This window comes from Aquarana catesbeiana, linkage group LG04, assembly GCF_042186555.1.
Source record: "Aquarana catesbeiana isolate 2022-GZ linkage group LG04, ASM4218655v1, whole genome shotgun sequence".
Classification (NCBI taxonomy): Eukaryota; Metazoa; Chordata; class Amphibia; order Anura; family Ranidae; genus Aquarana; species Aquarana catesbeiana.
Genome location: NC_133327.1, coordinates 454,811,817 through 454,837,790, shown reverse-complemented (window position 1 = coordinate 454,837,790; position 25,974 = coordinate 454,811,817). Strand labels below are relative to the sequence as shown.

Sequence of the window (25,974 nt, the reverse complement as noted above, 5' to 3'; positions counted from 1 at the left end):
TCCTTTAACATCACATTCTATGTACTGTATTTATTGGCGTATAACGCTCACTTTTTCACCATGAAAATCGGGTGCAAATAGCGTGTGCGTGTTATACGCCGATACTTCAATTTCGGCTGCCTCAGAGGCAATGGGCGGGGGGGGGGGGAACGGGACGAGTGCCGTCAGATTACATACAGTGAGAATCTCCTGTTTACTTGGCGGCCTCTGTAATAGGAAGTCAATAGATGGCAATGGCGAGGCTGCAGATGGACACTGACCCTTATTTTGCTTCAAAGTTCCTTATTTAAAATTTAAGTTTTTTTCCTGAAACTTCCCTCTTAAAATGAATGTGCGTGTTATACGCCTGTGCGTGTTATATGCCGATAAATACGGTATTTAATATAGCATATGTATATTCTTTTTTTTTAGTTTAATCAAACTACAAACAAGAAAAAAACGGTCTTAAAGAGGAAGGGGTGTGGCCTTGACGAAAAGGGTGGTTCATATTTAAATTAGGGGCGCACGAGTTTTCATCGGGCCTAGGGCAGCACAAAACCTAAATACACCACTGCCAAGGGGCTGCCTGAATACTTTCGAATGGTACTGTTTAAAGTTTTGTTCTCCTATTATTATCTTGATAGGTAATTGCAGAATGTAAAAATGTGCTTAAATTTGTACAGTGTGTATTTATATATTTGTATTCTGACACGTCTTACCTGTCCAGTGGGCTGCCAGTAGTGTAAGTAAGGAGGGGCTGGCCAAAGTAACACACATTATTTATGCATTCAGCTCTCAATGAAGTGGAGAGGGTTACCTGTCCAAAACATCCCCCCCCCTAACATTTTTACAATGGGCCATCAGAGGGGGGAAGAATCTGATAGGTGGACCTTATATTTTTGTCTTTAAATACTCCTTAAAATAAATTTATACTGATGTTGGCCAAGAATGTTTGTGTCTAATCTGCTTGCAATGTTATGTGCAAAATTACTATTTTTTTTTCTTGTTTGACTCCACAGTTTCCTTCAACGCCACAGAAATGGCAGACTGTGGCCTCCCACTTTGCCACCCGTTGGGACTTTCCCAACTGCGGAGGGGCAATTGATGGGAAACATGTCCACATAGTCCCACCCCCAACTCGGGGTCATACTATTATAATTATAAGGGGTTTAATAGTATTGTGATGTTGGCGGTGGTGTCGGCTACTTACGAGTGCCTGTATGTGGATGTGGGGAAGAATGGCCGGATGTTGGATGGTGGAGTCATCGCCCAGACCAAGTTCTATAGGCATCTCCAGAATCGCAGCTTGGGCTTGCCACCTCCAGAAGACAATGTGGAAGAACTCCCATTCGTCTTCGTTGTGGATGAAGCGTTTGCGCTGGGGGACCATCTTATGCGGCCATTCCCTATGAGGATACTCACCCCGGAGCAGAGGGTTTCTAATTACCGGCTGGCCAGAGCCAGAAGAGTGGTGGAGAATACGTTTGGAATAATGGCCAGCCGGTTCCGCCTATTTCTTACACCCATACACATGACGGAATATAAACTTAATCACATTATCCTTTCTCGCCACAACTTTTTAAGGAGAAATTCTCTGAACTATGTTGCCTCAGTTGGGCCTGAGGCCGGAATTCTTAATGAACAATCCCTGACGGCGCTTGAAACTGGCCGTCCTGGCTTGCCCCCCCAGAGCGCCCGCGAGGTCCGTATAAGATACCTTGAATACTTTGCGGGTAGGGGGGCCGTCGATATACCAGACAATGTCTGAGACATTTTTAAAATAAAATAAAAATATTTTTTAAACTGAACAAATATTTGCTTGGATTTACTGCTTGGCTTTCTTTTAGCTGTCCCCACGGTTATCTTTTAATGGTATATTTGTATTGGCCTTTTTCTTCAGCAGTGCAAAAAAAATTTCTTTGAGACATGAGGTGACAATCTCTTCTTTGGCTAACTATTATTATTATGTTGTGGGTCTGCTACACACACACACCTTGTTTTTGTAGTTAATGTATGTAATGCATTACTGACAAAAATATTTATCTTTTTCTGCACCATGACAGAAATTTGGGGAGTAATGAAAATGGCGTGATTGTGGGTGTTATTTACTAAAGGCAAATCCACTTTGCACTAAAGTGCACTGCAAAGGTGCACTTGAGACTGCACTGAAACTGCACTTGTAGTGCAAAGTGGATTTGCCTTTAGTAAATAACCCCCATTGTCACTGTAAACACCAACTTTACTCCAAAAACTGCTTTTGAGCATTGAAAGAAGAAGCCACACATTGTTCATTATCAAACATTTTACTCAAAGCACAATCACATGTGCGTTTATAAAAGGGTTTTTTAACAAACCAACATTTTTGGTGCTTAACATTTTTTTTGGTCACATTAATTAGAAATTGCCTTTTATTGGTAAAACAGGCATGTTTAAAACCATAAAACAATACACAACTCAGGAACTTGCAAAGTTCAACTTTGATAAATTGAAGGCAATATCAGACATTAGTATGTCCAAACTGTGTTGATATTGCCTTCATCAGATGGGGTGATGTCACCCCTGTAAAAGCCAAATTTTGAAGATGCACACAAATCGGTATTCAAAATGGGGGTTTCCCTCCTGATCCCATGCCTAATGTCAACATGTGCTATCTCCTATCATGGGAGATCAATGGACTTGTTTTTGGTGCGCAACCCCTTCCTCTCAGCTACTTTATTAGTGAGGTAGGGGTTGTACCCACAAAACGCGTACATTGATCTTCCGTGATGGCAGATAGCACATGTTGACATACTGTGTGCATCTTCAAAATTTGGCTTTTAAAATATGTAAAAATGTATTTGTAAAAACAAAAATAGACGAGAAAAAATTTTAGGATTTTGGGGTGTTTTAGATTCTCCCTTAAACATCAGTGATGTTCTTCATTTTTTTTTAACATCATTGATGTTTTCCTTTTAGATGTTCTAAATCGCGATTGCACCCCATTATCTCCCCGATGAGGATCTGGGCACTTTCACTGGTGAAATGGCATTCTTCTTCCACAACATCCCCATCACCTAAAAATAAATAAAACACGCCATGTATTAGAAATATGCAAGCATCCATCTATTACCTGAAGCTGTGGTCGCAGACACTCACCTGTTGTGGTGACAATTTCGCCAATTTCAACAATGTCTCCCTCCTCCTCCTCTGCTTGGGTTTGGGGGATTTCACCTTCTTCCGGAGGTGGGAAGTCCCTGGTCTCCTCTGATTTCCCGAGTCTTTCCTCCCCTATGTGAAAAAAAAAGTTATACTTAGCACAGAGATTTTTGATGGCAGAAATAGGAATACAGGGGGTCCCCGGGTTACAAACAAGTTAGGGACTGTAGGTTTGTTCTTAAGTTGAATCTGTTTGTAAGTCGGAACAGGTACATTTTTTAAGTGTAGCTCCAGCCAAAAAAACTATTTTTAAGCTTTTTGGATAGCATAGGGAAGGGTTAACACCCCTGTAACATTTGTTTTGCTGTCTGTGCCCCTGTTCAGAAGATTTCACCTCACTTTCTGTCCCAATAGCAATTGGATTTTGAAAATTTTGGGTTGTTGTGGAAACAAGCCTTGGTGATAAAGCATCAGTGGAGGTACCTTTTCGCCATAATAGCTCTTACAGGAGTGCATTTCCCTTCCTAGGGGTAGATTTCCTCTCACTTCCTGTTGTCTCCCTCCGTTTGTAAGTAGGAGTCGTTTGTAAGTCGGATGTTTGTAACTAGGGGACCCCCTGTATGAAACATTGCTTGGAAGTGGGGTACAATTGTCTGTTTTAGCAAAGTTCCAAGCTGAAAACATTATTTTTTTGCCTTTCTAAAGCTGGAATTCTTACCTGTTTTGTGCAAGTTTCACAGATGGAGACACCCCTATAGTATCCACTGGAACACCTGTGTCCCACACTAGTGCTCCTGTGTCCAGATGTGTAAAGAGCTGCTGAGTGTCCTCTTCTTACACTGAAGCAAGTTTGCATTTCATTCTAGTTACAAACCCATCTAGACAACAAACTTTTTTTAATAGAACTAGGCCTGAAAAAATGTATTGAACTGTATCTGCCCAAAACATTGTATTTTAGTGGCCGAACGAACAATGTTTCCTCCGAACGATTAATGTGCCCATGAGCATGAAAGTTGCCATTTTAAACTGTACAACAGTAAAGAAAAGCACATGGAGCAGCACAAACGTAATAAGACTAGGAACACAGGACAACTACTTACTTTTTTGCAGCACTCTCCTGATCCTTCTATACTGATCGTGCTCCCTCAATTTCAGGTCCGACCAGTGTTTCCTCAGTTGATCCTTGGATCGCTGTACCCCAAAATTCCTGTGCAGACTCTTCACAACTTTAGCCATGATCTTGGCCTTTCTCACCTTTGGGTTTGGGTAAGGTCCATTCTTCCCATCATAGTCGGCCCTCTTCAAGATGTCCACCATCTCCACCATCTCTACAAAGGCCATATTTGATGGCTTAAATCTCCTGCGGGATCGGGACGTTTCTGGCTCCGGGCTTTTCTCCTCCTCATTGCTGCTATTATCACGCACCTGCTGTGTCTCCGCCATGTGCTCTCCCACTGCGCCGAAAGAGAAGGGGCAGGTAATAGACTAGAAAGAATTCAGGGGCGGGTAGAGTTTCACGCATGCGCAGTGTATATAAAGCGTAACACGCATGCGTCTTACATACGATCTGTGAGCGGAGGAGGGAGTCGCAGAAGCGCCGATCGTGATAATGAAGGTACAATTTTTACTTGGGCCTATACTGCTTATAGATTGAGGCCTATATTGGGACAAGATTAGGAGACTTTAGCCTGATATTAGGGTTTGTCTTGTGTTGTGTCTTGCAGATAAAATGGATAGCTTCAAAGACCATGGTTTCCTCCCAATATTCATTAATAAATACAGGGAGCTGCCCTGTCTGTGGCAGGTGAAACATCCACAATATAATAATAAATTAAAGAGGCAGGCAGCGCTGGAGAAACTGCTGGAGTTGGTGAAGCTGCAGGTCCCCACGGCAAACATCCCCTATTTAAAAGCCAAAATTGGTGGCCTGAGGAGCACTTATCTTAGGGAGCGCAAGAAGGTCCAGGATTCCAAGAGACCCGGAGCTGCAGCAGATGACATTTATGTCCCCAGGCTGTGGTACTATGAGAGACTGCATTTTCTGTCAGACCAGACTGAAGTCAGGGAATCCCTCTCAACCCTACCTTCCACTCTTCCTTCCACCTCAGCTGAGGCTTCCGATGTCCAACCTGGGACTTCCAGCCAGGAAGAAGTGGAGGAGCCCAGCTTGAGCCAGGTATAGCATTGTTCTACGGATTTCTTGTGAAAAAAGAAATGATGTTTACTAGATGTTATTATTGATCACTAATTGCTGATTTAATAAAGTGTTTTACATATCAATAGACAGTAGTGGCCACAAATGATTGGAACAAGAATGAAAAATGCTGGGCTCAAAATGATTGTCTTTTCTATTTATTAACATTCAATTTGCAACAGTCATGAGCTCAAAATTGTGTGTGATTGATGAACCAAAAACTAAAACTATGTCCCTTTTTCATACACAGGAAGACCTCAGCCAGGAGGAGGCTGTGGGATGTGGCACACAGGAGGAGGCAGTGGAATGTGGCAGCCAGGAGGAGGCAGGAGGTTAGTGTCAGCCAGGAGGTTGCCGGGCCCATTAGGAGCCTCACAGAATCCCAGGTTCCTTCCCTTCCACTTTCCAACCAAAATACCCAGAAAGGGAAGTAACGTGGAGGAGTCAGCACTCAAGCTGATTGGGGAGGCTTCTGCGGCCCTCAGAACCACCCCCACTCGTCAAGAGGCTTTTGCATCTATGGCTGCGATCAAAATGCAGGACATGGAGGAGGGCCAACACCTCATGTGTTAGGAAATCATTTATATCACATTAAATAAGGGGTTGAGGGGCCAAATCACACCCAATACCCACCTGTGTGAGTTGCATCATCCTCCTCCTCCCCCTCCTCCTGCCACACCTCCAACACCACAGCCACAGCCTGGAAGGAAGAGTGGAAGGAAGACAAGAAAGTGATGGCCTGGGTTCAGTCTGGTCTGACAAAAGATGCAGGCTCTTGTGTGACCACAGCCTGGGGACATATATGTCATCTGCTGTTGTTCCTGATCTCTTGGACTTCTGGACCAGATTGTACTCCCTTATATATGGACTCCTCAGGCCACCAATTTTGCCTTAAAATTTTTACTGTCTGCCTTGGGAGCCAAAGGCTTCACCAATTTCAGCTGTTTCTCCAGCGTTGCCTTCCCTCTATTTGGTTATGACCCATAATAAAGATTTTTTTTTTAAATAATACTTGCCTATGTGTTTTCCTTCAAAAAGGACAGTTTATTTGTGAATAGGCAGGTAAATTTCCAAAATACAATGTGAAATTAACAAGGGACACCAACACAAACCAATCTCCTTGAGATTCAAAAAGACAAGATAATAATGGTGTTGTGGTAACTTGACACACAAAACCCACCCAAAAAATTATGGAGATCACCAAAAAAAAAAAAAATTTCAATAAAAAAACAGGAGATCTTGATTAAAAAAGCAAACAACAAATAATAAAAAATATAAAAACATAAAACTAAAAAAATTATTCGGTAGATCTGACGAATAAAAATATTATATTCATGAAATCACGAGAAATAATAAAGAAAGAAGTTTGTGAGAACTCTGTGTGAATATGAGCAGCAAAACAACTTCATTCTTCTAGCATTATAAAGAAGAAGAGAGTGTGCTGCATTAAACAATTTAAAACATTACAGCGTGACGAAAGTGCTATATTCATTACGAAAGCTAGTTTTACCAGACCGAGCACTTCCGTCTCGTAATTTCTTCTGAGCATGCGTGGCACTTTGTGTGTCAGAATTGGCTACACACGGTCAGAATTTACGCAAACGGATTTTGTTGTCAGAAAATTTTAGATCCAGCTCTCAAACTTTGTGTGTTGGAAATTCCGATGGAAAAAGTCTGATGAAGCCTACAACAAGCTCTGATCGCACATTTTCCTTCGGAAATTTTCCTTCTGACCGTGTGTACAGGGCATTAGGCTACTTTCACACTGAGACGCTTTACAGGCGCTACAGCGCTAAAAATAGCACCTGTAAAGAGCCTCTCCTGTCTCTCCAGTGTGAAAGCCCGAGTGCTTTAACACTGGAGCGGTGCGCTCGCAGGACGGTAAAAAAAGTCCTGCAAGCAGCATCTTTGCAGCATTGTAGGAACGATGTATACAGCATATTGAAATCAATGGGGCAGCGCCGCCAAAGGGCCGCTCCAGTGGGGCTTTGCTGGTGGTTTTAACCCTTTTTCAGCTGCTAGCGGGGGCTAAAAGCGCCCCGCTCGTGGTCAAATAGTGCCGCTAAAACGACGGTAAAGCGCCGCTAAAAAGAGCTCCACTTTTCCACCGACGCCCACCCGCCCCAGTGTGAAAGTAGCCTAAGAGCTGTGAAAATATGGAACAGACTCCCTTCTGGCCAGGGTGCTATAGAGGTCCTGGGCCATGGTCAATCCCTATGGAACCTAGACCTTGAATACCCCCTGGGAGTATGCCCACCTCAATGGGTGAACCCTGGACCCTATATAGGAAGCAGTGACATGGACAGGTAAGACTGTCACCCTGATTTTTGAACCATTATTGTAGCCTCCATAGCAAGTATGAGACATAATATCTTTGAAACTTGCTTTATAATTTTTTTGTGAATCCCGAATAGTATTTGCTTATACGTTAAATGAGACATTTAATGTGTTTAAAACTTTTTTACTTGTACTGTAATAACTTTTCAACTTTGGCACTAAAATTCCACTATTCAGAGGTTAGTCTCAAGTGGATGACATCACACCACAGGTCAAACCGTTTACTGCCTCTTCTGCCTAGTGCATATTCCTCCTACTCTTTTGCAATGAAGACTTCGCTACAGGATGGTCGACACCCTGATTCGTACATTATCCTTCATGAACATAGTTACACTATGTCGAAACCCTACTCTGTGAGTACTCCGCAGGGCAATACCCTGACTGATGACAATGGCAGAAACCAGATGGAAGGGGGAACATGGCAAAAGCTCACGCAAACATTCGTTCACCAAACATGTGCTGAACACTCAGAGTGACAATGTTTCCCTGCACACTGAAGCAAGAACCTATTTTAACACTGGTCTTTGCATCCGTGTCCTAGGTTTATCTTAGGCACACAAAAAGCAGCCTACCTGACTTCGGCAGACTTTTCTGCAACTGGATAATAATTTCTCTGACACAGGCTTTATTACAACCATCACTCTACTAACAGAATCATTCATGAGCCCTATCCAGTGGTAAAAGTGTACCGTTTTAAATATAGCTCCTGCCAACTTGGTCTTAAACAACTTACTGTACCCATGGAAGATGTTTCTTCATGCAGATATTCTGCAGACAGAAAGTTTTAGATGCTCCTTAAGGCTCTCCGTATTCTCACAGACCCAACTCTGCAACCAGCCATTGCTGCAATTTCTGTTTGTCAAACACTAGCTAATTAGATTAAGACAATGAACAACCAACAGGATCCAGTCTTCCTGGACCGTACTTTGGTGGGGCATTTACAAACATTACCCCCAGCTTTGCTCTTTTGCGTTGATGCGTTAGAACAAGTCATGACACAAATCTCCAGAATAGCTCTGATTTCTGTTCATTTGTGGAGAATCTTGGAAGAAGGTCCATATGTTGGGACATGTTACATGTTCCACCCTAAAATTGGTGAACATGTAACATGTTCCTAAGGGCAACTTATCCTTTAAACAAATTTAGTAAGTTCCAAAGTTCCTGGAATCCACAAGGTCGGTTATCGCCTCTGTGAGGCATGCATGATGCCTATTGGTTTATTCCCATTTACCCACCTCATCAGCGATGTCTGTGCTTCACAATAGGAAACAATTGTTACACTGCCTCTTGACCTATCCTCAGCTTTCCAGGGTATTCAGAGGTACTTGCAACCCTTCTTGCCACCTTAAGAACTCCAGGGAAATCAAGTTGCAGGGTATCTAGATGACCACCTTCCTTCCTTTTGAATGACTCCTCTCCCTTCTATCTGCAAACCTGCACAGAACTATTCAGATACTTCAGGCTTTGGGTTCAGTAATCCCCTTTCAAAAATCTTTGCTTTTCCATAATGTTTAAATTTTTGTGTCACTGCAGTCGAAAACAAACAGCAATTTGACCCTAAATATTTAGTATTTTGTTTACAGCACAATAAATAATTGAAATGAAACACAAAAACATAATGGCTAGATGGGAAATGCAGACCATAAAAATCCTTTATCCCTTTACATTGGTGTTTAGTGGAAAAGTGCCACTTTTTTAAAGTGTATGTGTTACGTGGGCGGCAAGAGTTTAAAAAAGAGTTCAAAATTTCCAGGCCTGGCTAGTGTACTTTTTTTATTTTTGAACCCCAAAACGGCTTCTCATTTTTGTCCCCCCTCTATACACTACTGTCTATGCACAACAGTAGAAACTACGTATAGAGTCACGTGTATAATCCTGCTCTAAACAAAATTATGAGCTGGCAGCTTCTACACCAAAAAATATCCAGTTTCCTTGGTTTGTAGTGTAATTAGCAGGCTCTGAGGTTGAATTGTTGTCTTTACTTTAGTATAATTGAAAGCTCATGTGAATTTTATCAATGTTGTATGATGTCATTTCTGTTAATTACCATTAGGGTTTTTAAAGTAGACACAACTGATATTTCTTCAAATTTGTATACCGTATATACTCGAGTATAAGCCGAGTTTTTCAGCACTTTTTTTTTGCTGAAAATGCCTCCCTCGGCTTATACTCGATTCAAGCACTTTTCTGCAGCAGAGAATGACATTTTCCGAACTGACGTTGGGGCCCCGTATCTCAGGGCCACTTGGTGCTAGGAACCCCAAATTGGTGTACAAACCCAGTGGAACTAGCACTACAACATATCCAAAGTTGGAGTTCCTAGCATGGGGCCCCAAAGTCGGTTCGGAAAATGTCATCCTCTGCTGCAGAAAAGTGCTTGACATTTTCCGAACCGACTTTGGAAAAAAAACAGTAATTTTAGTTCTGCATTTTCCAAAAACGTGGTAATAAATTAGGTTTTCAAAAGATTCCCCATGCCTCTTAAAAATACCTTGGAATGAGTGCCTCCAAAAATGTGATAGGAAATTACATGCAAAGCACTCCTTGGATTTGGGGGCTGTTTGTACTGTCCTGTCATTTTAGGTCCTCAAGAAATAAGATATCCCTATCATTTTGTTTTTTCAAATATATATACCATAGCTTGTAGACTCTATAACTTTCACACAGACCAAATAGTATACACTGATTTGGGTTATGTTTACCAAAGAAGTGTAGCAGAATACATTTTGGCATTATTTTATGAAGAAAGGTTATTTGCAAAGTTTTATAACAGCAAATTTGTTTTTTTCCCCCTAAAAACTGTTGGTGTTTTTTCATGTATATAGCAAGCAATAAAAAACTAGTTGTGAATACCACAAAAATAAAGCTGTATCTGTCTAAAAAAAGAAGATGCAATTCATCAGGGTACAGTGTTGCATGACTGAGTGATTGGCATTCAAAATGTGACTCAGCTGGAAGCTGAAAATTAGCCTAGGCAGGAAGGGGTGAAAGTGTCTGGTATTGAACTTGGGGAACCCCTAGCAACCGTTTGAGGAAGCCTGATCAAGGAAGGCTGGTCTATATACAGCACTCTCTTGTACTATTCTCCACATTAATATGATCTTCAGAAAATATGTCAAATATAACTTTGTGACGTTTCTACAATTCTACGCAGTGGGCCATTTTTTGCAATGTTACTGTAAATGTAACTCAAATTATGTTTGTACAGTATATAAAGAGAATACATGAAACTTTTGCCTATGTTACCCCTTTAGCTTTCATGCAACCCAGGCCATGGACATAGTGTTTTTGATTTGATTTTGATTTGATATGGGATTTGTACTGCGCCGAATGCGCTTTTGCTGATAAACACTGAAGAGTTTCACAAACCAAGTGAGTTTTGGGTCTCAGACCAGTGAACTGGTTGCAGGGAGAATTTTGAATAACTAATTTATTCCTTTTCTATGACCTATTTATAAGAACTTAAATGGTTTTAGGTTCAGAATAGTGGTCATTTTAATGTTGTAAGGATAACTTCTTTATCGTCTTTAATGTAGAGGTGCAACTTTCAAATTTTTCATCTTTTTTCTGATAAATCAAACAGATTTCTTGCACACTGGTGATAATTTTACACTAGCTGACATGTATCTTATTCTATGTGGGTCCTCTACTGCCATAAAAACATATTGGATAGCCAGTTGTTATGCTAGGGATCAATGTATATAGCTTTGTTCTCTGTTGTCTCTCCTTTTAACCATGTTGTAACATTTATTTCTCCACTCTCCTTAGCAGTATCAGGATACAAATATGCAAGGAGTGGTGTATGAGCTGAACAGTTACATGGAACAACGGCTAGATGCTGGCGGAGACAATAAATTACTCTTGTATGAATTAAGTGATATCATTAAAACAGGTATATATACACATTTTTGACTATCTATATATATTTTTTAGCTTGGGCACATCATATATTGAGCTTGTTTAGTAAAGCAATGCAAACTGTGATGATGATGTGCAAAGTGCAGTAACTCTGAACAGCTAATACGATATATTTTATCATTCTGAATCTGTAAAAAAATACTTATGGTGAATACCTAATAATTGCACATTGTTTTTTGTTATTAAAACAAGTCTGTTTGAAGTTCTGCACATTGTTAAGGTGAACTGCTTTTACAGAACTTTTCAGCTCACATTCTCCAGAAAAACAAGACAAGACACATTTAATAATACAAACAAAATATTCAGCGCTGAAATAGGAGGACACAGATAAAATAAACTGCTAGCAAACACTCAAGGCTAATTCAAGAAATACCTCAAATGAACATACAAATAAAATAGTGCTGCACAATTCCTAAATGTCCATATAATAAAATGAAATGAATAAAATACAAAAATTGATAAAGTCCCAGCTGGTGTGTGTAGAGACCAGACCTTGGGACCAGTTCTCCCAGAACATCCTGAGTTCATTTACTGTAAAGCACCTTCCCTACGTGACTGCTTGGCACCTGGAGTGGTAGATCCAACTAAAATTGTGGACAACAGACTATTAAGATTTTTGTCTGGTTTTTATGCATGTGGCAGATGTGCCACTTGCAGGAAAGCCAATAAAAACATTAAGAAGCGGAAAGAGTTCACCTCAACTGCCACACAGAAAAGCTACCAGATAGAAGGTCTCGTTACATGCTCATCAGTAGGAGTGGTGTATATGCTCGAGTGCGACTGTGACCTACAGTATGTGGGTCGTACTTCTAGAGCACTCCATGTATGGGTGGGTGAACACATCAGCAATATTAAAAGGGGAGTCAAGACTCAGTGTATCTAGGCACTTTAGAAATTGTCATCAAAGGGACCCCAAATGTTTGAAGTTTTGGGGCATAGAAAAGGTCCCTCGTCATTGGAGAGGAGGTCACTACATCAGACAGCTGAGTCGCAGAGAATCCTTCTGGATTTATGTGACTAAGGTGATGTCACCGGCGGGGATGAATGTAGATTTTGACCTCAGCTGTTTCATCTCCAATAGATAAAGGATTGAGGGTCATTTAATTAATTAATTAGTTTTTTCTGTTTTATCCTGTTATATTTTTTTCATATTTTTTATTTTTTCATTTTTTATTTTTTACTTTCCTTATTTTTGTACATGTATTTCTGTATTTTTGTTTTTCAAATATTTATGGATTCAATGTGCGATCTTGGATCACTGAGATGGTCGCGGATTAACATTATTATTTTGATCTATTTTGGTATTATTAAAGTGCCTTTTTAATATGGGACCTTTCCCTCTTTTTATATTAATATGGATATTTAGGATTTTTTACATATATGAGGAACGATGGTTCTCTGTATATAATTTTAAATAATTAATGCAATTTCCCTGTATTTATATGTATATCAGCACTTTACATTCATTGTTTGTAGGTATCCACAGTAGCGGTGTGATGGGACTATCTGTGATACAAGTGGTGATGGGTCCGCTGTGTCCAGAAGCCTGATTCGCTGATTGTAGGTTACCATGGTAATATATATATAAAGCGGGCCATCTGTTTGCATCCTGCCCCGCGCTGAGGAAGTCCCTCCTACGGATGTAACGCGTACAGGGGTCGGGTGTCACGCATGACATCACCCGCGGCCATCTCGGTGGTTATTATACACACTTATGTGCCAGCACTCGGATCTGAGTGTGGCTTTATGTAAGTGCAAATTTTGTTTCTTATTTTAACATTAAACATGACAAACAGAGAGCATTAGATCGCTGTGTTCCTCTTTTACATTTTTATTGGATCACCTTATTGATTGTGGATCTGAGGACGAGTACTGGAGCAGTTATTTGGTGTTTGCTTGCCTGATGATTTATACCGCTATGTGACCTGTTTCAGGTCGAGTTCTTGAGGTGAGAGGCCATCTGTATTTATGATGGAGGGATCACGATCACTGGATGTGTCATCATTTGCTTTGTGTGTGTCACTGCACCTTATAGCTATTTAAGCTGTTTCCACACACACACACCAGCTGGGACTTTTTTATCAATTTTTGTATTTTATTCATTTCATTTTATTTTATAGACAAGACACATTGATACGCCTTTTGATTCTTACAGCCTGACTCCAGCTTTTGCTTTTTCATATGATTTACATACTGTAATTATACAGGTTACTTCTGGAAAATGTAGCTTGAGCCCCCTTTCTCTCTTTTGTCCTCTTCCTGCCTGCATGACACTCTGCAATGTTGAACATTGTAGTCCTCAGCATAAAGGGGGTGTCCTCTTCATACTGTTACCAGTTTTACTGGGCATTAACTGTTTGCATGGTAATGTAGCCTGCCTAGTTAATACCCACTCCCAATCCAGTTTTCAGCTTTCCAACAGGGATCAGACTTATTTTTATAGACCTAAAGCCTACGATCTTGCAAATTTCTGTTGTTATGGACACATGGACTCTGCATAAAGGTTTTTCACAAGTGTTGGCCACATCAGTAGAATATGATTTGCAGGTTCTGTTTAGCTCCTCTACCCATCTACCCAGACACAACTTACTGGGAAGAGGACAGCATTTTGTAGGTCACATGACTTACATTTTTGAGGTACTGGGTGTTGTGAACCCCCAAATTTTACCTGATCCTGCCACAGCAGGGGTGCAGGGAGGAGGAGAGGGATGAGGGGAGTAATGCTGGCAGGGCACAACTAGACAGGTACTGCTGACAGTGTAACAGCAGGCTGAACAGGGTAATGCTGGCAGCACAGAACTAGGCAAAGTGGGTAATGCCGGCAGTGCAGATCCAATTATCTTGGAATTGGTTTGTAAATATTATTATAGTACATTAACCCTGGGCAATAAATCCAGAGAGTTCTAATTGGTGGTTGTTGATTTTAAAAGCTGATATATATCCAGGTAAATATAAAAATCACAAATGAATGCAGCTCTGTAATACTTGGTGATTGTAAAGTTATTTTTTTAAATTAAAATAACAAACATTTTATTTACCTGCTCTGTGTGAGAGTATTGCACAGAGTGGCCCTGAACCTCCTCTTCTGGGTCCCCTGCCATTGCTCTAGGCTCCTCCTCTTCTCTGAGTGCTTCCATAGCAAGCCGCTTGGTGCAGTTCGATTGACATATACGCACAGCTTGGCCCCACCTCCTCATTTTGTTTGACTGACAACAGCAGAAATCAGTCAGCCAGTCTAGTCTTGGCCAAGCCAGTGAATGCAAAAAGAGCAGAGTGGGGCTGCGGATAGGGACAGTGCTGGAGTGGTGTCATGTAAGTGTTTAGGGAGGCAAAAACAGTGGGGGTCTTTTTTTTTTACCTTCTGCCTATAGAACAACTTTAATACATAATTAAAAAGGCTCACCTTTGAAACATATTCCAGCTCCTGCCTCCCACCTCCCTGTGACAGTGGTGGGTGGATTCTCTCCTCGCACCCGCTGTCACAATTGAAAAACAGCTGGCCATGCGGGGCTCCACCCACACAGCCTCGTCATTCATTTTGTGAATGAATGAACTAAAAGTATTATCGTGGCTGACGGCTTGTAGTTCGCAATTAAAGCGGAGGTTCACACAAAAATTGAACCTCCGCTTTTCGGAACCCTCTCCCCCTCCAGTGTCACATTTGGCACCTTTCAGGGGGTGCAGATACCTGTCTAAGACAGGTATTTGCACCCACTTCCGGGCATAGACTCCCACGGGAGTCTATGCCTCTTCCCATCCCGCCGCACTGTCTAGTGGGACACACACAGGTCCCAGAGACAGCACGGACCATTCAGATTGCGCTTCAACTTACGCATGCGCAGTAGGGAACCGGGAAATGAAGCCGCAATGCTTCATTTCCTGATACCGGTACCCATACCGAAGATGGCGGCGGCAGCATCCGAGGACCGAGGGTGCCGACATCGCTAGACCCTGTGACAGGTAAGTGTCCATATTTTAAAATTCAGCAGCTGCAGTATTTGTAGCTACTGACTTTAAAAAAAAAAATTTTCGCGGGACTCCCTCTTTAACTGCAAAGGCACTGGTGAGCGTCCTCATAGTTGATTGCTTCTTCCTCCACTAACTGCCTGACTATATCTGAGGTACAGGCAGACAGGGTGCTGAGAGTCTACAAGCACAGTCTGCAGTATAATTGAAGCTGAGTTCTGCCAAAAAAAAATAAAATAAAAGTCAGCAGCTACACATACTGGAATATCCAGTACTCCAATAAGGACACTTGCCTGTCCAGGGCACCTGCAATGTCCTCACCTGAAGCCAACCTGTCCCTCGGCTCCTGGGTGTAGGCACTGGCATCTTCAGTAAGGGAATCAGGAAGTGAAGCATTGCAGCTTCACAACCTGGTTCCCTACTGCGCATGCGTGAGCCGCGCTGCATGTTCTAAGTGGTCCCTGCTGTCTTCTGGGACCTGTGAGTCTCCCAGAAGACAGCGGGGGGGAGGGGCTGGACATGGCATAGATCGCCGTGGATACTGCGGCGATCTTTCGCAGGAAATCCCTGTATTAGACAGGTATATGCTCCCTCCTCCCCCCTAAAAAGGTGCCAAATGTGACACCGGAAGGGGGGAGGAATCTGGACAGTGGAAGTTCCATTTTTGGGTGGAACTCTGCTTTAAATAACAAATGCACTTTTTTTACCGGCAAAAATGTGCGAGTTTATTTTCGTGATTGTTTATTTTTTTTATAAAATGTGAACTTATCCTTTACATTGCTTTCAAAATGCAATCAGTGTATGTATCTGAATTTGATATGGTGTCAGCCTCTTGCAGTTCCTGTACAGCAAGGCTGAAGTGTGAGAGAAAGGAACACTACAAGGAGCCAGTTAGTTCATGTGCTGACACGTGGTATGCTAATAGGAAAAGGAAGCAGAGTTAGAGAGATGCGCTCATCACTGTGCTGCTTCTCTTTTCATTGTCCAGTCATGATGCTAGGGTGGATCAAGAGGACCTACGCTCACAGGAAAGTGCATTGTCCAATATACTGTGTGCTATATGTCTTCTTCCCTAAATTTAGCATATGCAAACAGTAGTAGTAGCCAAGGACTTTTTAAGGAACATATAGTGACAAGGAGAACACTGCGTATATAAAAAAACATACATTTCATTATCACATTCCATAAAAAACAAAACAAACACTTAAACCCTAAATGCAGTATTTTATTAATTGTTTAGATCCAATACAATCCACATATAGATTCAACGCTTTTGATAGATCTTATTCAGGAGTGAATGATCTCTAAAAGATATAACGTGTATGTTATAAACACATTATAATTGGAAACACTCATGCCATCATACAAGCATATCCAAAAGAATAAAATAGTTCACACCAGCATGATGAAACCCATCATTCTCATTATATTAAAACTGTACATTCGCTGGAATCCTACAGGTGTATGTTGTCTTTCTCCCATTGGGGGGATGGGGCAGGATGTTCTTGTATGTTAAGGTAAATACAAAAGGTGTAAAAGAGCCCTCAATAGTCATCCATATGCATTAAGGTGAAAACCTTTGGGGGGGGCGCTTTACAACCCCTTTCATCAGGTTACTGGTTGCTTCTCTTTTCCATTGAAACTCTTTGTTCATAACTTTCCTGTTTATTTGTGCCAAACGTTTGACAATAACCGCATACTTGCTTACATTACTTTTTGTTGAATTGTTTAACTGAAGAACCGTATGTAAAATAATTACTTGATTACTGTGTCATAATCTGATGTCAGTGTAATTGCATTGATATTCAGAAATATCGGAATCCAGGGTGTTCAGGTGTTGGAAGACTTGCAAGGTAAGGGTAATCATTGGGGTCAAATATCTTTAAGCGGCCCTCACGGGGGTAGAGCTACACTTGTAATTACAGCTTCACTCTATTTTTGGGATACAGTGCCTTGAAAAAGTATTCACTACAAAGGAGGAGCTTGTGAATGATATCAAGGCAGTTAGGAGCACAGTCACCAAACAAACCATTGGTAACATAATATGCCGCCATGAATTAAAATCCTGCAGTGCCCTCAAGGTCCCCTCCTCAAGAAAGCAAATGTACAGGAACCTTTAAATGGTTCCGAGAAGGATTGGGAGAAAGTGCTGTGGTCAGATAAGACCAAAGTTGAGCTTTTTGGCATTAACTCGACTTAGCCTGTTTGAAGGAAGAAAAATGCTGACTATGACCCTAAGAATACCATCCCTACAGTCAAGCACGGAGGTGGAAACATTATGCTTTGGGGCTGTTTCTCTGCTAAAGGTACAGACCGCATTGAGAATGGCCATTGGACAGGGCCATGTATTGTAAAATTTTGGATGAGAACCTTTTTCCCTCAGCCAGAACACGGAAGATGGGTCGTGAATGGGTCTTCTAGCATGACAATGATTCAAAACATACCGCGGCAACAAAAGAGTGGCTCAAGAAGAAGCACATTAAGGTCATGGAGTGGCCTAACCTGTCTCCAGACCTTAATCCTATAGATAATTTATGGAGGGAGCTGAAACTTCCAGTTGCCAAGCGACAGCCAAGAAACCTTAAGGATTTTGAGAAGATCTGTAAAGAAGAGTGGACCAAAATCTCTCCTAAGATGTTTGCAAACCTGGTAACCAACTACAAGAAACATCTTACCTCTGTGCTTACCAACAAGGGTTTCTTCACCAAGTACCAGGTCATGTTTTGCTTGGGGATAAAATACTGATTTCACTTACTGAATGGAAACTCAATTTATAACATTTGTATCGTGTTTTTTTTCTGGATTTTTGGTTGACCTTCTGTCTCTATCATTTAAAATATACCTACAGTGCCTTGAAAAAGTATTCATACCCCTTGACATTTTCCACATTTTGTCTTGTTACAACCAAAAACGTAAAAGTATTTTACTGGGATTTTATGTGATAGACCAACACAAAGTGGCCCATAATTGTGAAGTGGAAGGAAAATGATAAATGGTTTTCATTTTTTTATAAGTAAATATCTGAAAAGTGTGGTGTGCATATGTACTAAGCCCCCTCTACTCTGATACCCCTAACTAAAATCTATTGGAACAAATTGCCTTCAGAAGTCACCTAATTTGTAACGTGTGTAATTTAATCTTAGTATAAATACAGCTGTTCTGTGAAGCCCTCAGAGGTTTGTTAGAGGACCTTAGTAAACAAACAGCATCAGACAAGTCAGGCATAAAGTTATGGAGAAGTTTAAAGCAGGGTTAGGTTATAAAAAAAATATCCCAAGCTTTGAACGTCTCACAGAGCATTGTTCAATCCATCATCCAAAAATGGAAAGAGTATGGCACAACTTCAAACCTACCAAGACATGGCCGTCCACCTAAACTGACAGGCTGGGCAAGGAGAGCATTAATCAGAGAAGCAGCCAAGCCCATGGTAACTCTGGAGGAGCTGCAGAGATCCACAGCTCAGGTGGGAGAATCTGTCCACATGACAACTATTGGTTGCGCACTCCACAAATCTGGCCTTTATGGAAGAGTGACAAGAAGAAAGCCATTGTTGAAAGAAAGCCTTAAGAAGTCCTGTTTGCAATTTGTGAGAAGCCATGTGGGGGACACAGTAAACATGTGAATGAAGGTGCCCTGGTAGACCAAAATTTAACTTTTTGGCCTAAAAGCAAAACTCAATATGTGGCAGAAAACTAACACTGCACATCACCCTGGACACACCATCCCCACCGTGAAATGTGGTGGCAGCATCATGTTGTGGGGATGCTTTTCTTCAAAAGGGAAAGGGAAGCTGGTCAGAGTTGATGGGTAGATGGATGGAGCCAAATACAGGGCAATTTTAGAAGAAAACCTGTTAGAGTCTGCAAAAGACTTGAGCTGAGGTTCACCGTCCAGCAAGACAACAGCTCTAAACATACAGCCAGACCTACAAATTGAATGGTTTAGCTCAAAGCATATTCATGTGTTAGAATGGCCCAGTCAAAATGCAGACCTAAATCCAATTGCAAATCTGTGGCAAGACTTGAAAATTGCTGTTCACAGACGCTCTCCATCCAATCTGAAGATGAAGAAGTATGGGCAAAAATGTCACTCTCTAGATGTGCAAAGCTGGTAGAGACATACCCAAAAAGACTTGCAGCTGTAATTGCAGCGAAAGGTGTTTCTACAAAGTATTGATTCAGAGGGGCTGAATACAAATGCACGCCACACTTTTCAGATTATTATTTGTAAAAAATGTTGTAAACCATTTATCATTTTCCTTCCACTTCACAATTATGTGGCACTTTGTGTTGGTCTATCACGTAACATGACAAAATGTGGAAAATTTCAAGGGGTATGAATACTTTAACACTTTTTTTTTATATACCTTAACATACAAGAACCTCCATGACAACCACCCCACCCCAATGGGAAAAAGATGACATACACCTGTAGAATTGCAATTATTCAATGGTTTTAGTACAAGAATAATAATTATTTTTGGCATGCTTGTATGATGACATTAGTGTTTCCAAATATAATGTTTTAAAAATACACATGCTATATCATTTTAAGATCATTTCCATGTACTCCTGCAGAAAGATCTATGGAAACATGTTGAATCTACATGTGGATTGTATTGGATCTAAACAATTACTTGAACTCTAAATTCAGTATTGTATTGTTTTGTGTATTGGCTTTTATTGATTGAGATAATAATGTTCGTGGGTTTTTATATATGCAGTGTCTGCGCTCACAGGAAGTAGATGGAATGATGCTGGTCATCAGAATGAGGATATACAGTATAGTGGTGGAAAAAATGTACTGCATTGGAATTATCTAGATTAAAATCATTTTCTCTCTTTTTTTTTTTTTTTTTTAATGGGCCTGTTTTTTTTCATCTCATATTTTCTTGAGTTCTGCTTTAAGAATTTTTTATTTTTATTTTCATTACGTTCATGCGCCTACATTGTGTTTTCACCCTTTTAGGTGGAATTTATATAATTTATATTCCCAGAGGAGAATTAAAGCGGAACTTCACTCTCTCAATCAACATTGACTATTTTTAATCTTTATACTGCTAGCATTAGTAAATGGATACTAAAGTATATCATATTTACTTGTTCTAAGCTTTTTTACATTTCTTAAGTTATTTCCTGGTTTACATTCCCTAGGCAAATGATGTCCTACATCCCAGCATTCTTCAGTAGGGGAGGAGGGGCTTTCTCAGCTAAGCACACCCTCTCCTGCTTGCATGTCTTTGCTAAGGACAGGTGGATTCCAGGAAGTAAATGCTACATGAATCATCTGACCTTTCTCAACAAAACAAAGCATGGAGACATGGCTGGATGGAAGAGTTTGCTTTGAATATTAAAAATGAATTAAACAGCATTTTTGGTTTGTGGTGCTCAGATAAAGTGTAGTTCCACTCTAAAAAAGTATATTGTGATGCTTTTACAAGCACTCAGTTGTGGCAGAGTCAAAAAGCATTAGATTTGCTTTATACAGATCTATACATTCAGCATTCTGGAGCAGATACTAAATCCTTACATGAAACTTGGGACATCATGTCCGTAGGCTGATTCACTGCACAGTTGACAGAGAAGCGCTTTCAACATTTTTTTTAAGTTGAGTTTTTTTTCCTTTATAGTTTAACCTTTTAGTGCAATGTTGCCTCTTTAATATAAATACGGTATATATATATCTATATCTAGATATAGATATGTTAAAGTGACATATAAATACTACAGAAAAGGAGTAACTACATTTACTACAGAAACCAATCGTATTCCAGCGAGCTCTTTTTAGGTTTCCATTTTACCATTTTTATGCATATATAAGAACAAATGGCTGTGTAATTGAAGATTTTAGTTTTAGAGTAGTAAAAAGTACATCAAATTTTGATTTAATTTCACTTCCAATAAGATATCCTAAAATATTTTGCTTTTGATGACTTTTCTAGAGAATTACAGTATGTTAATGCTAAATATCTGCTTTAATTTCTTTTTCTCCCTATTTTTTTTTGTTTTCTTCTTCTTTCTTACAGCTACAAAAGCTGATGGTTTTGCACTATATTTCCTTGGAGAATGCAATAATGTAAGTAATAATAAAAATCTATTTTTAACCATTTGACCATTCCGTCTTATTGAAAAAAATACGTTTTGATAAATGTTATTTTAATGTTTTTAGGAGCATTTGTTCTGCACTATTTTACTATATACAGTGTGTATACATTTTCTTTTTCACAAACAAACATTTAATACATAACTGTATTCCCTAAGTACTGTGTGTTAGCTAAAGAGTGAGCACCAAAGGCGCTGTGTACTGGAGGCTCCTTTTGATTGAGTGAATCTTTGGATTAATCCATTTTAATAAGGAATTGTCATTTAGAAGTCCTCAACTTGTTTATGTAAATTTCAGTCTTTTCGGCTATTGAGGTCTGTAAAGGCCTTTTTATTTTTTTTTACAGGCCGTAAAACAATAGCTGTTCACATACAGAGCTTTACCTGCTAGATGAAAAAAAAAATAGAAAATAATATACGCCATTTCACATTTACCCGCCAAACCAGCTATTTTTGTACTAGCCAGGTTTATCATTTCCATACAAGTCTATGGGACTGCAGACCCTACTGAAAGTGGGTCAAATGTAGGCCAGAACAAAAAAAAAGCTCAGCTGCAGGTCAAATGCACTACTTATCAATGATATTAGAAGTATATCAAACTAATGCCATGGGCACAAGCTCATAGCTCATCAACACATTCCGTTTAACATTTTTAAACCATGGTGAGCAACTCTTTACCCTCTTTGTCAATAGCTAACACAGTAAAATGCTCTTGGTTTTTGCTAAAACCAAAACAAAATATATATGGCAGATTATCAATCCCTAAAGTGTTACTAAATCCTCAGTAAACAGTAAAATCCGTCTGTATATGGAGTAAAGCATGCTTGCTATACTCATTGTGGAACCTAAGGGATTAATCATTCCAGGGCTCATTCTACTTGATTTGATTGTAGCCGTATTAGTGCAATTGTGACAGAGTAAATTGAGTACTGTCCGTGATACTTTTTTTATTTGCACTAACATACAATTTTTCAGGACAAGCTTTCGGGGTATGTCCCCTTCTTCAAGGTACTGCTTGGACCTTGAAGAAGGGGACATACTCCGAAAGCTTGTCCTGAAAAATTGTATGTTAGTGCAAATAAAAAAAGTGTCAGGGCTCATTCTCAAAGTGTAAAAGTCCATGAGCATGTTCATTCTTATAACCAATCCAGTGGTTGTTCTTCTATCTATCTATGTCACTTACCAGAAAAACATCCCCCTAAACACTTGAGGTCATATGTGCTTTTGTGAGATACAGTAAGGAAAATAAATATTTGATCCCCTGCAAATTTTGTAAGTTTGCCTACTTACAAAGAAATTAAAGGTCTATAATCATATAATCATAATTTTATCATACACTATCATGAAAACGTATTAGAGGTCGGCCGATATGGGTTTTTCTCTGGCCGATGCTGATGCCGATATTTCTTTTTTTTTTCCCCTTCATCTCATAAAATCTAACAGTTAGACCCCTTTCACACTGCGGCGTTTTTCAGGTGCTTTTGGGCTAAAAATAGCACCTGTAAAGTGCCTGCAAAACGGCTCCCGTGCAGTCTCAGTGTGAAAGCCCGAGTGCTTTCACACTGAGGCGATACGCTGGCAGGATGTTAAAAAAAGTTCTGCAAGCAGCACCACTACTCCTGCCCATTGAAATGAATGGGCACCGCTGCTGAAGCGCCTGCAAAGCGATTAGGCAGCGACGCTTCACGGGCGCATTTAAAATGACGGTAAAGTGCCGCTAAAACTAGCAGCATTTTACCATCAACGCATACCCACTCCAGTGTGAAAGCAGCCTTAAGTAATAAGTGATACAGAAAATTTCTTACATTTAAACATTTATTAAACAAAATTAACCTCCAATCAGTTCACTTCTATGTATAATTAAGAGCCCTTTCACGCTGGGGCGGGGGCGGCGTCGGCGGTAAAACGCCGCTATTAGCGGCGTTTTACCGTCGGTATGCGGCCGCTAGCGGGTTGGTTTTAACCCCCTCTAGCGGCCGAGAAAGGGTTAAATACCACCGCAAAGTGCCTCTGCAGAGGCGCTTTACCGGCGGTATAGCCGCACCGTCCCATTGATTTCAATGGGCAGGAGCGGTAAAGGAGCGGTATACACTCCGCTCCTTCACCGCTCCGAAGATGCTGCTGGCAGGACTTTTTTTACTGTCCTGCCAGCGCATCGCTCCAGTGTGAAAGCCCTCGGGGCTTTCACACTGGAATTAAAGTAGCGGCACTTTCGGGTCGGTTTGCAGGCGCATAAAAAATTTAAAAAACCTATCCTAAATATTAAATACACAAAAACAGGTAATCTAAACTTTTGGATGAAAAAAAATGGGCTAACTTTACTGTTTTAGTTTTTTTTTTAAAATTCATTAGTGTATTTTTTCCAAAAAAATTGCGTTTGAAAGACCGCTGCGCATAAAATATTAAGACCGCTGTGACATAAAATATTGCAACAACTGCTATTTTATTCCCTAGGGTCTCTGCTAAAAAAATATATATATATAATTTTTGGGGGTTCTACGTGATTTTCCATCAAAAAGTACAGGATTTTTACTTGTAAGCAACAAGTGTCAGAAAAGATTTAGTCTTTAAATGATTAAACTGAGAACTCCTACACATGGAGTTCAGTTCATTGATAAGTATAAACATTGTATCTCTTTAGCTTCTTTTCTCAGACTTGGCAGGCTACCCAGAGAGGAGAAACAAGTCGCTCCACGGAAGACTTCAGGCAACTTGCATTGACTTCTATTACAGAAGTCATTTGCAAGTCGCGCTGAAGTTATAATCTGCCTTTTTTATCAGCACAATCGGCCGATGCCGATTAATTAAAAAACACCAAATATCGGCCGATATATCGTCTGACCTTTAAAAAGTATTCAAACCCCTCGAAATTTTCCACATTTTATCATGTTACAATCAAAAAACATAAATGTATTTATTGGGTATGTATGTGATAGACCAACACAAAGTGGCACATAATTGTAAAGCTGAAGGAAAATGATAAATGGTTTTCAATATTTTTTTACAAATATCTGAAAAGTGTGGTGTGCATTTGTATTCAATACTTTGTATAACCACCTTTCACTGCAATTACAGCTGTAAGTCTTTTTGGGTATGTCTCTACCAGCTTTGCACATCTAGAGAGTGAAATGTTTGCCCATTCTTCTTTGCAAAATAGCTTAAGCTCTGTCAGATTGGATGGAAAGCTTCTGTAAACAGCAATTTTCAAGTCTTGCCACAGATTCTCAATTAGACTTAGGTCTGGACTTTGACTGGGCCATTCTAACACATGAATATGCTTTGATCTAAACCATTCCATTGTAGCTCTGGCTGTATGTTTAGGGTCATTGTCCTGCTGGAAGGTGAACCTCCACTCCAGTCTCTAACAGGTTTTCCTCTAAAATTGCCCTGTATTTGGCTCCATCCATCTTCCCATCAACTCTAAAAAGCTTCCCTGTCCCTGCTGAAGAAAAGCATCCCCACAACATGCTGCTGCCTCCACCATGTTTCATGGTGGGGATGGTGTGTTTAGGGTGATGTGCAGTGTTCGTTTTTTCCACCACACACAGCGTTTTGCTTTTAGGCCAAAAAGTTTAATTTCGGTCTCATCTGACCAGAGCACCTTCTTCCACATGTTTTGCTGTGTACCCCACATGGCTTCTCGCACACTGCAAACCAGACTTCTATGGCTTTCTTTCAACAATGCCTTTCTTCCCGCCACTCTTCCATAAAGGCCAGATTTGTGGAGTGCACGACTAATAGTTGTCCTGTGGACAGATTCTCCCACCTGAGCTGTGGATCTCTGGAGCTCCTCCAGAGTTACCATGGGCCTCTTGGCTGCTTCTCTGATTAATGCTTTCCTCGCCCGGCCTGTCATTTTAGGTGGACAGCCATGTCTTGGTAGCTTTGCAGTTGTGCTATACACTTTCCATTTTTCAAGGTTGGATTGAACAGTGCTCTGTGAGATGTTCAATGATTGGGATATTTTTTTTTATAACCTAATCCTGCTTTAAACTTCTCCACAACCTTATAACTGACCTGTCTGGTGTGTTCCTTGGCCTTCATGATGCTGTTTGTTCACTAAGGTTCTCTAACAAACCTCTGAGGGCTTCACAGAACAGCTGTATTTATATTGAGATTATATTACACACAGGTGGACTCTATTTACTAATGAGGTGACTTCTGAAGTCAATTGGTTCCACTAGATTTTAGTTAGGGGTATCTGAGTAAAGGGGGCTGAATACAAATGCACACCCCACTTTTCAGATATTTATTTGTAAACAATTTTGAAAACCATTTATCATTTTCCTTCCACTTCACAATTATGTGCCACTTTGTGTTGGTCTATCACATAAAATCCCAATA

General features: G+C 40.4%; 1 protein-coding gene across 2 annotated transcripts in view; it reads left to right on the top strand.

Moving 5' to 3' along the window:
* Positions 1-25,974, top strand: part of PDE10A (phosphodiesterase 10A) — a 516,915-nt gene that overhangs the window by 202,779 nt on the left and 288,162 nt on the right. The window contains exons 4-5 of one of the 2 annotated variants that reach the window (XM_073627496.1): positions 11,417-11,537; positions 21,555-21,604. In XM_073627496.1, coding sequence (XP_073483597.1) covers positions 11,417-11,537; positions 21,555-21,604 — 171 coding nt within the window. Of the gene's footprint in view, positions 1-11,413; positions 11,538-21,554; positions 21,605-25,974 lie in introns of both variants that reach the window. The other variant, XM_073627495.1, reaches the window with a different exon arrangement.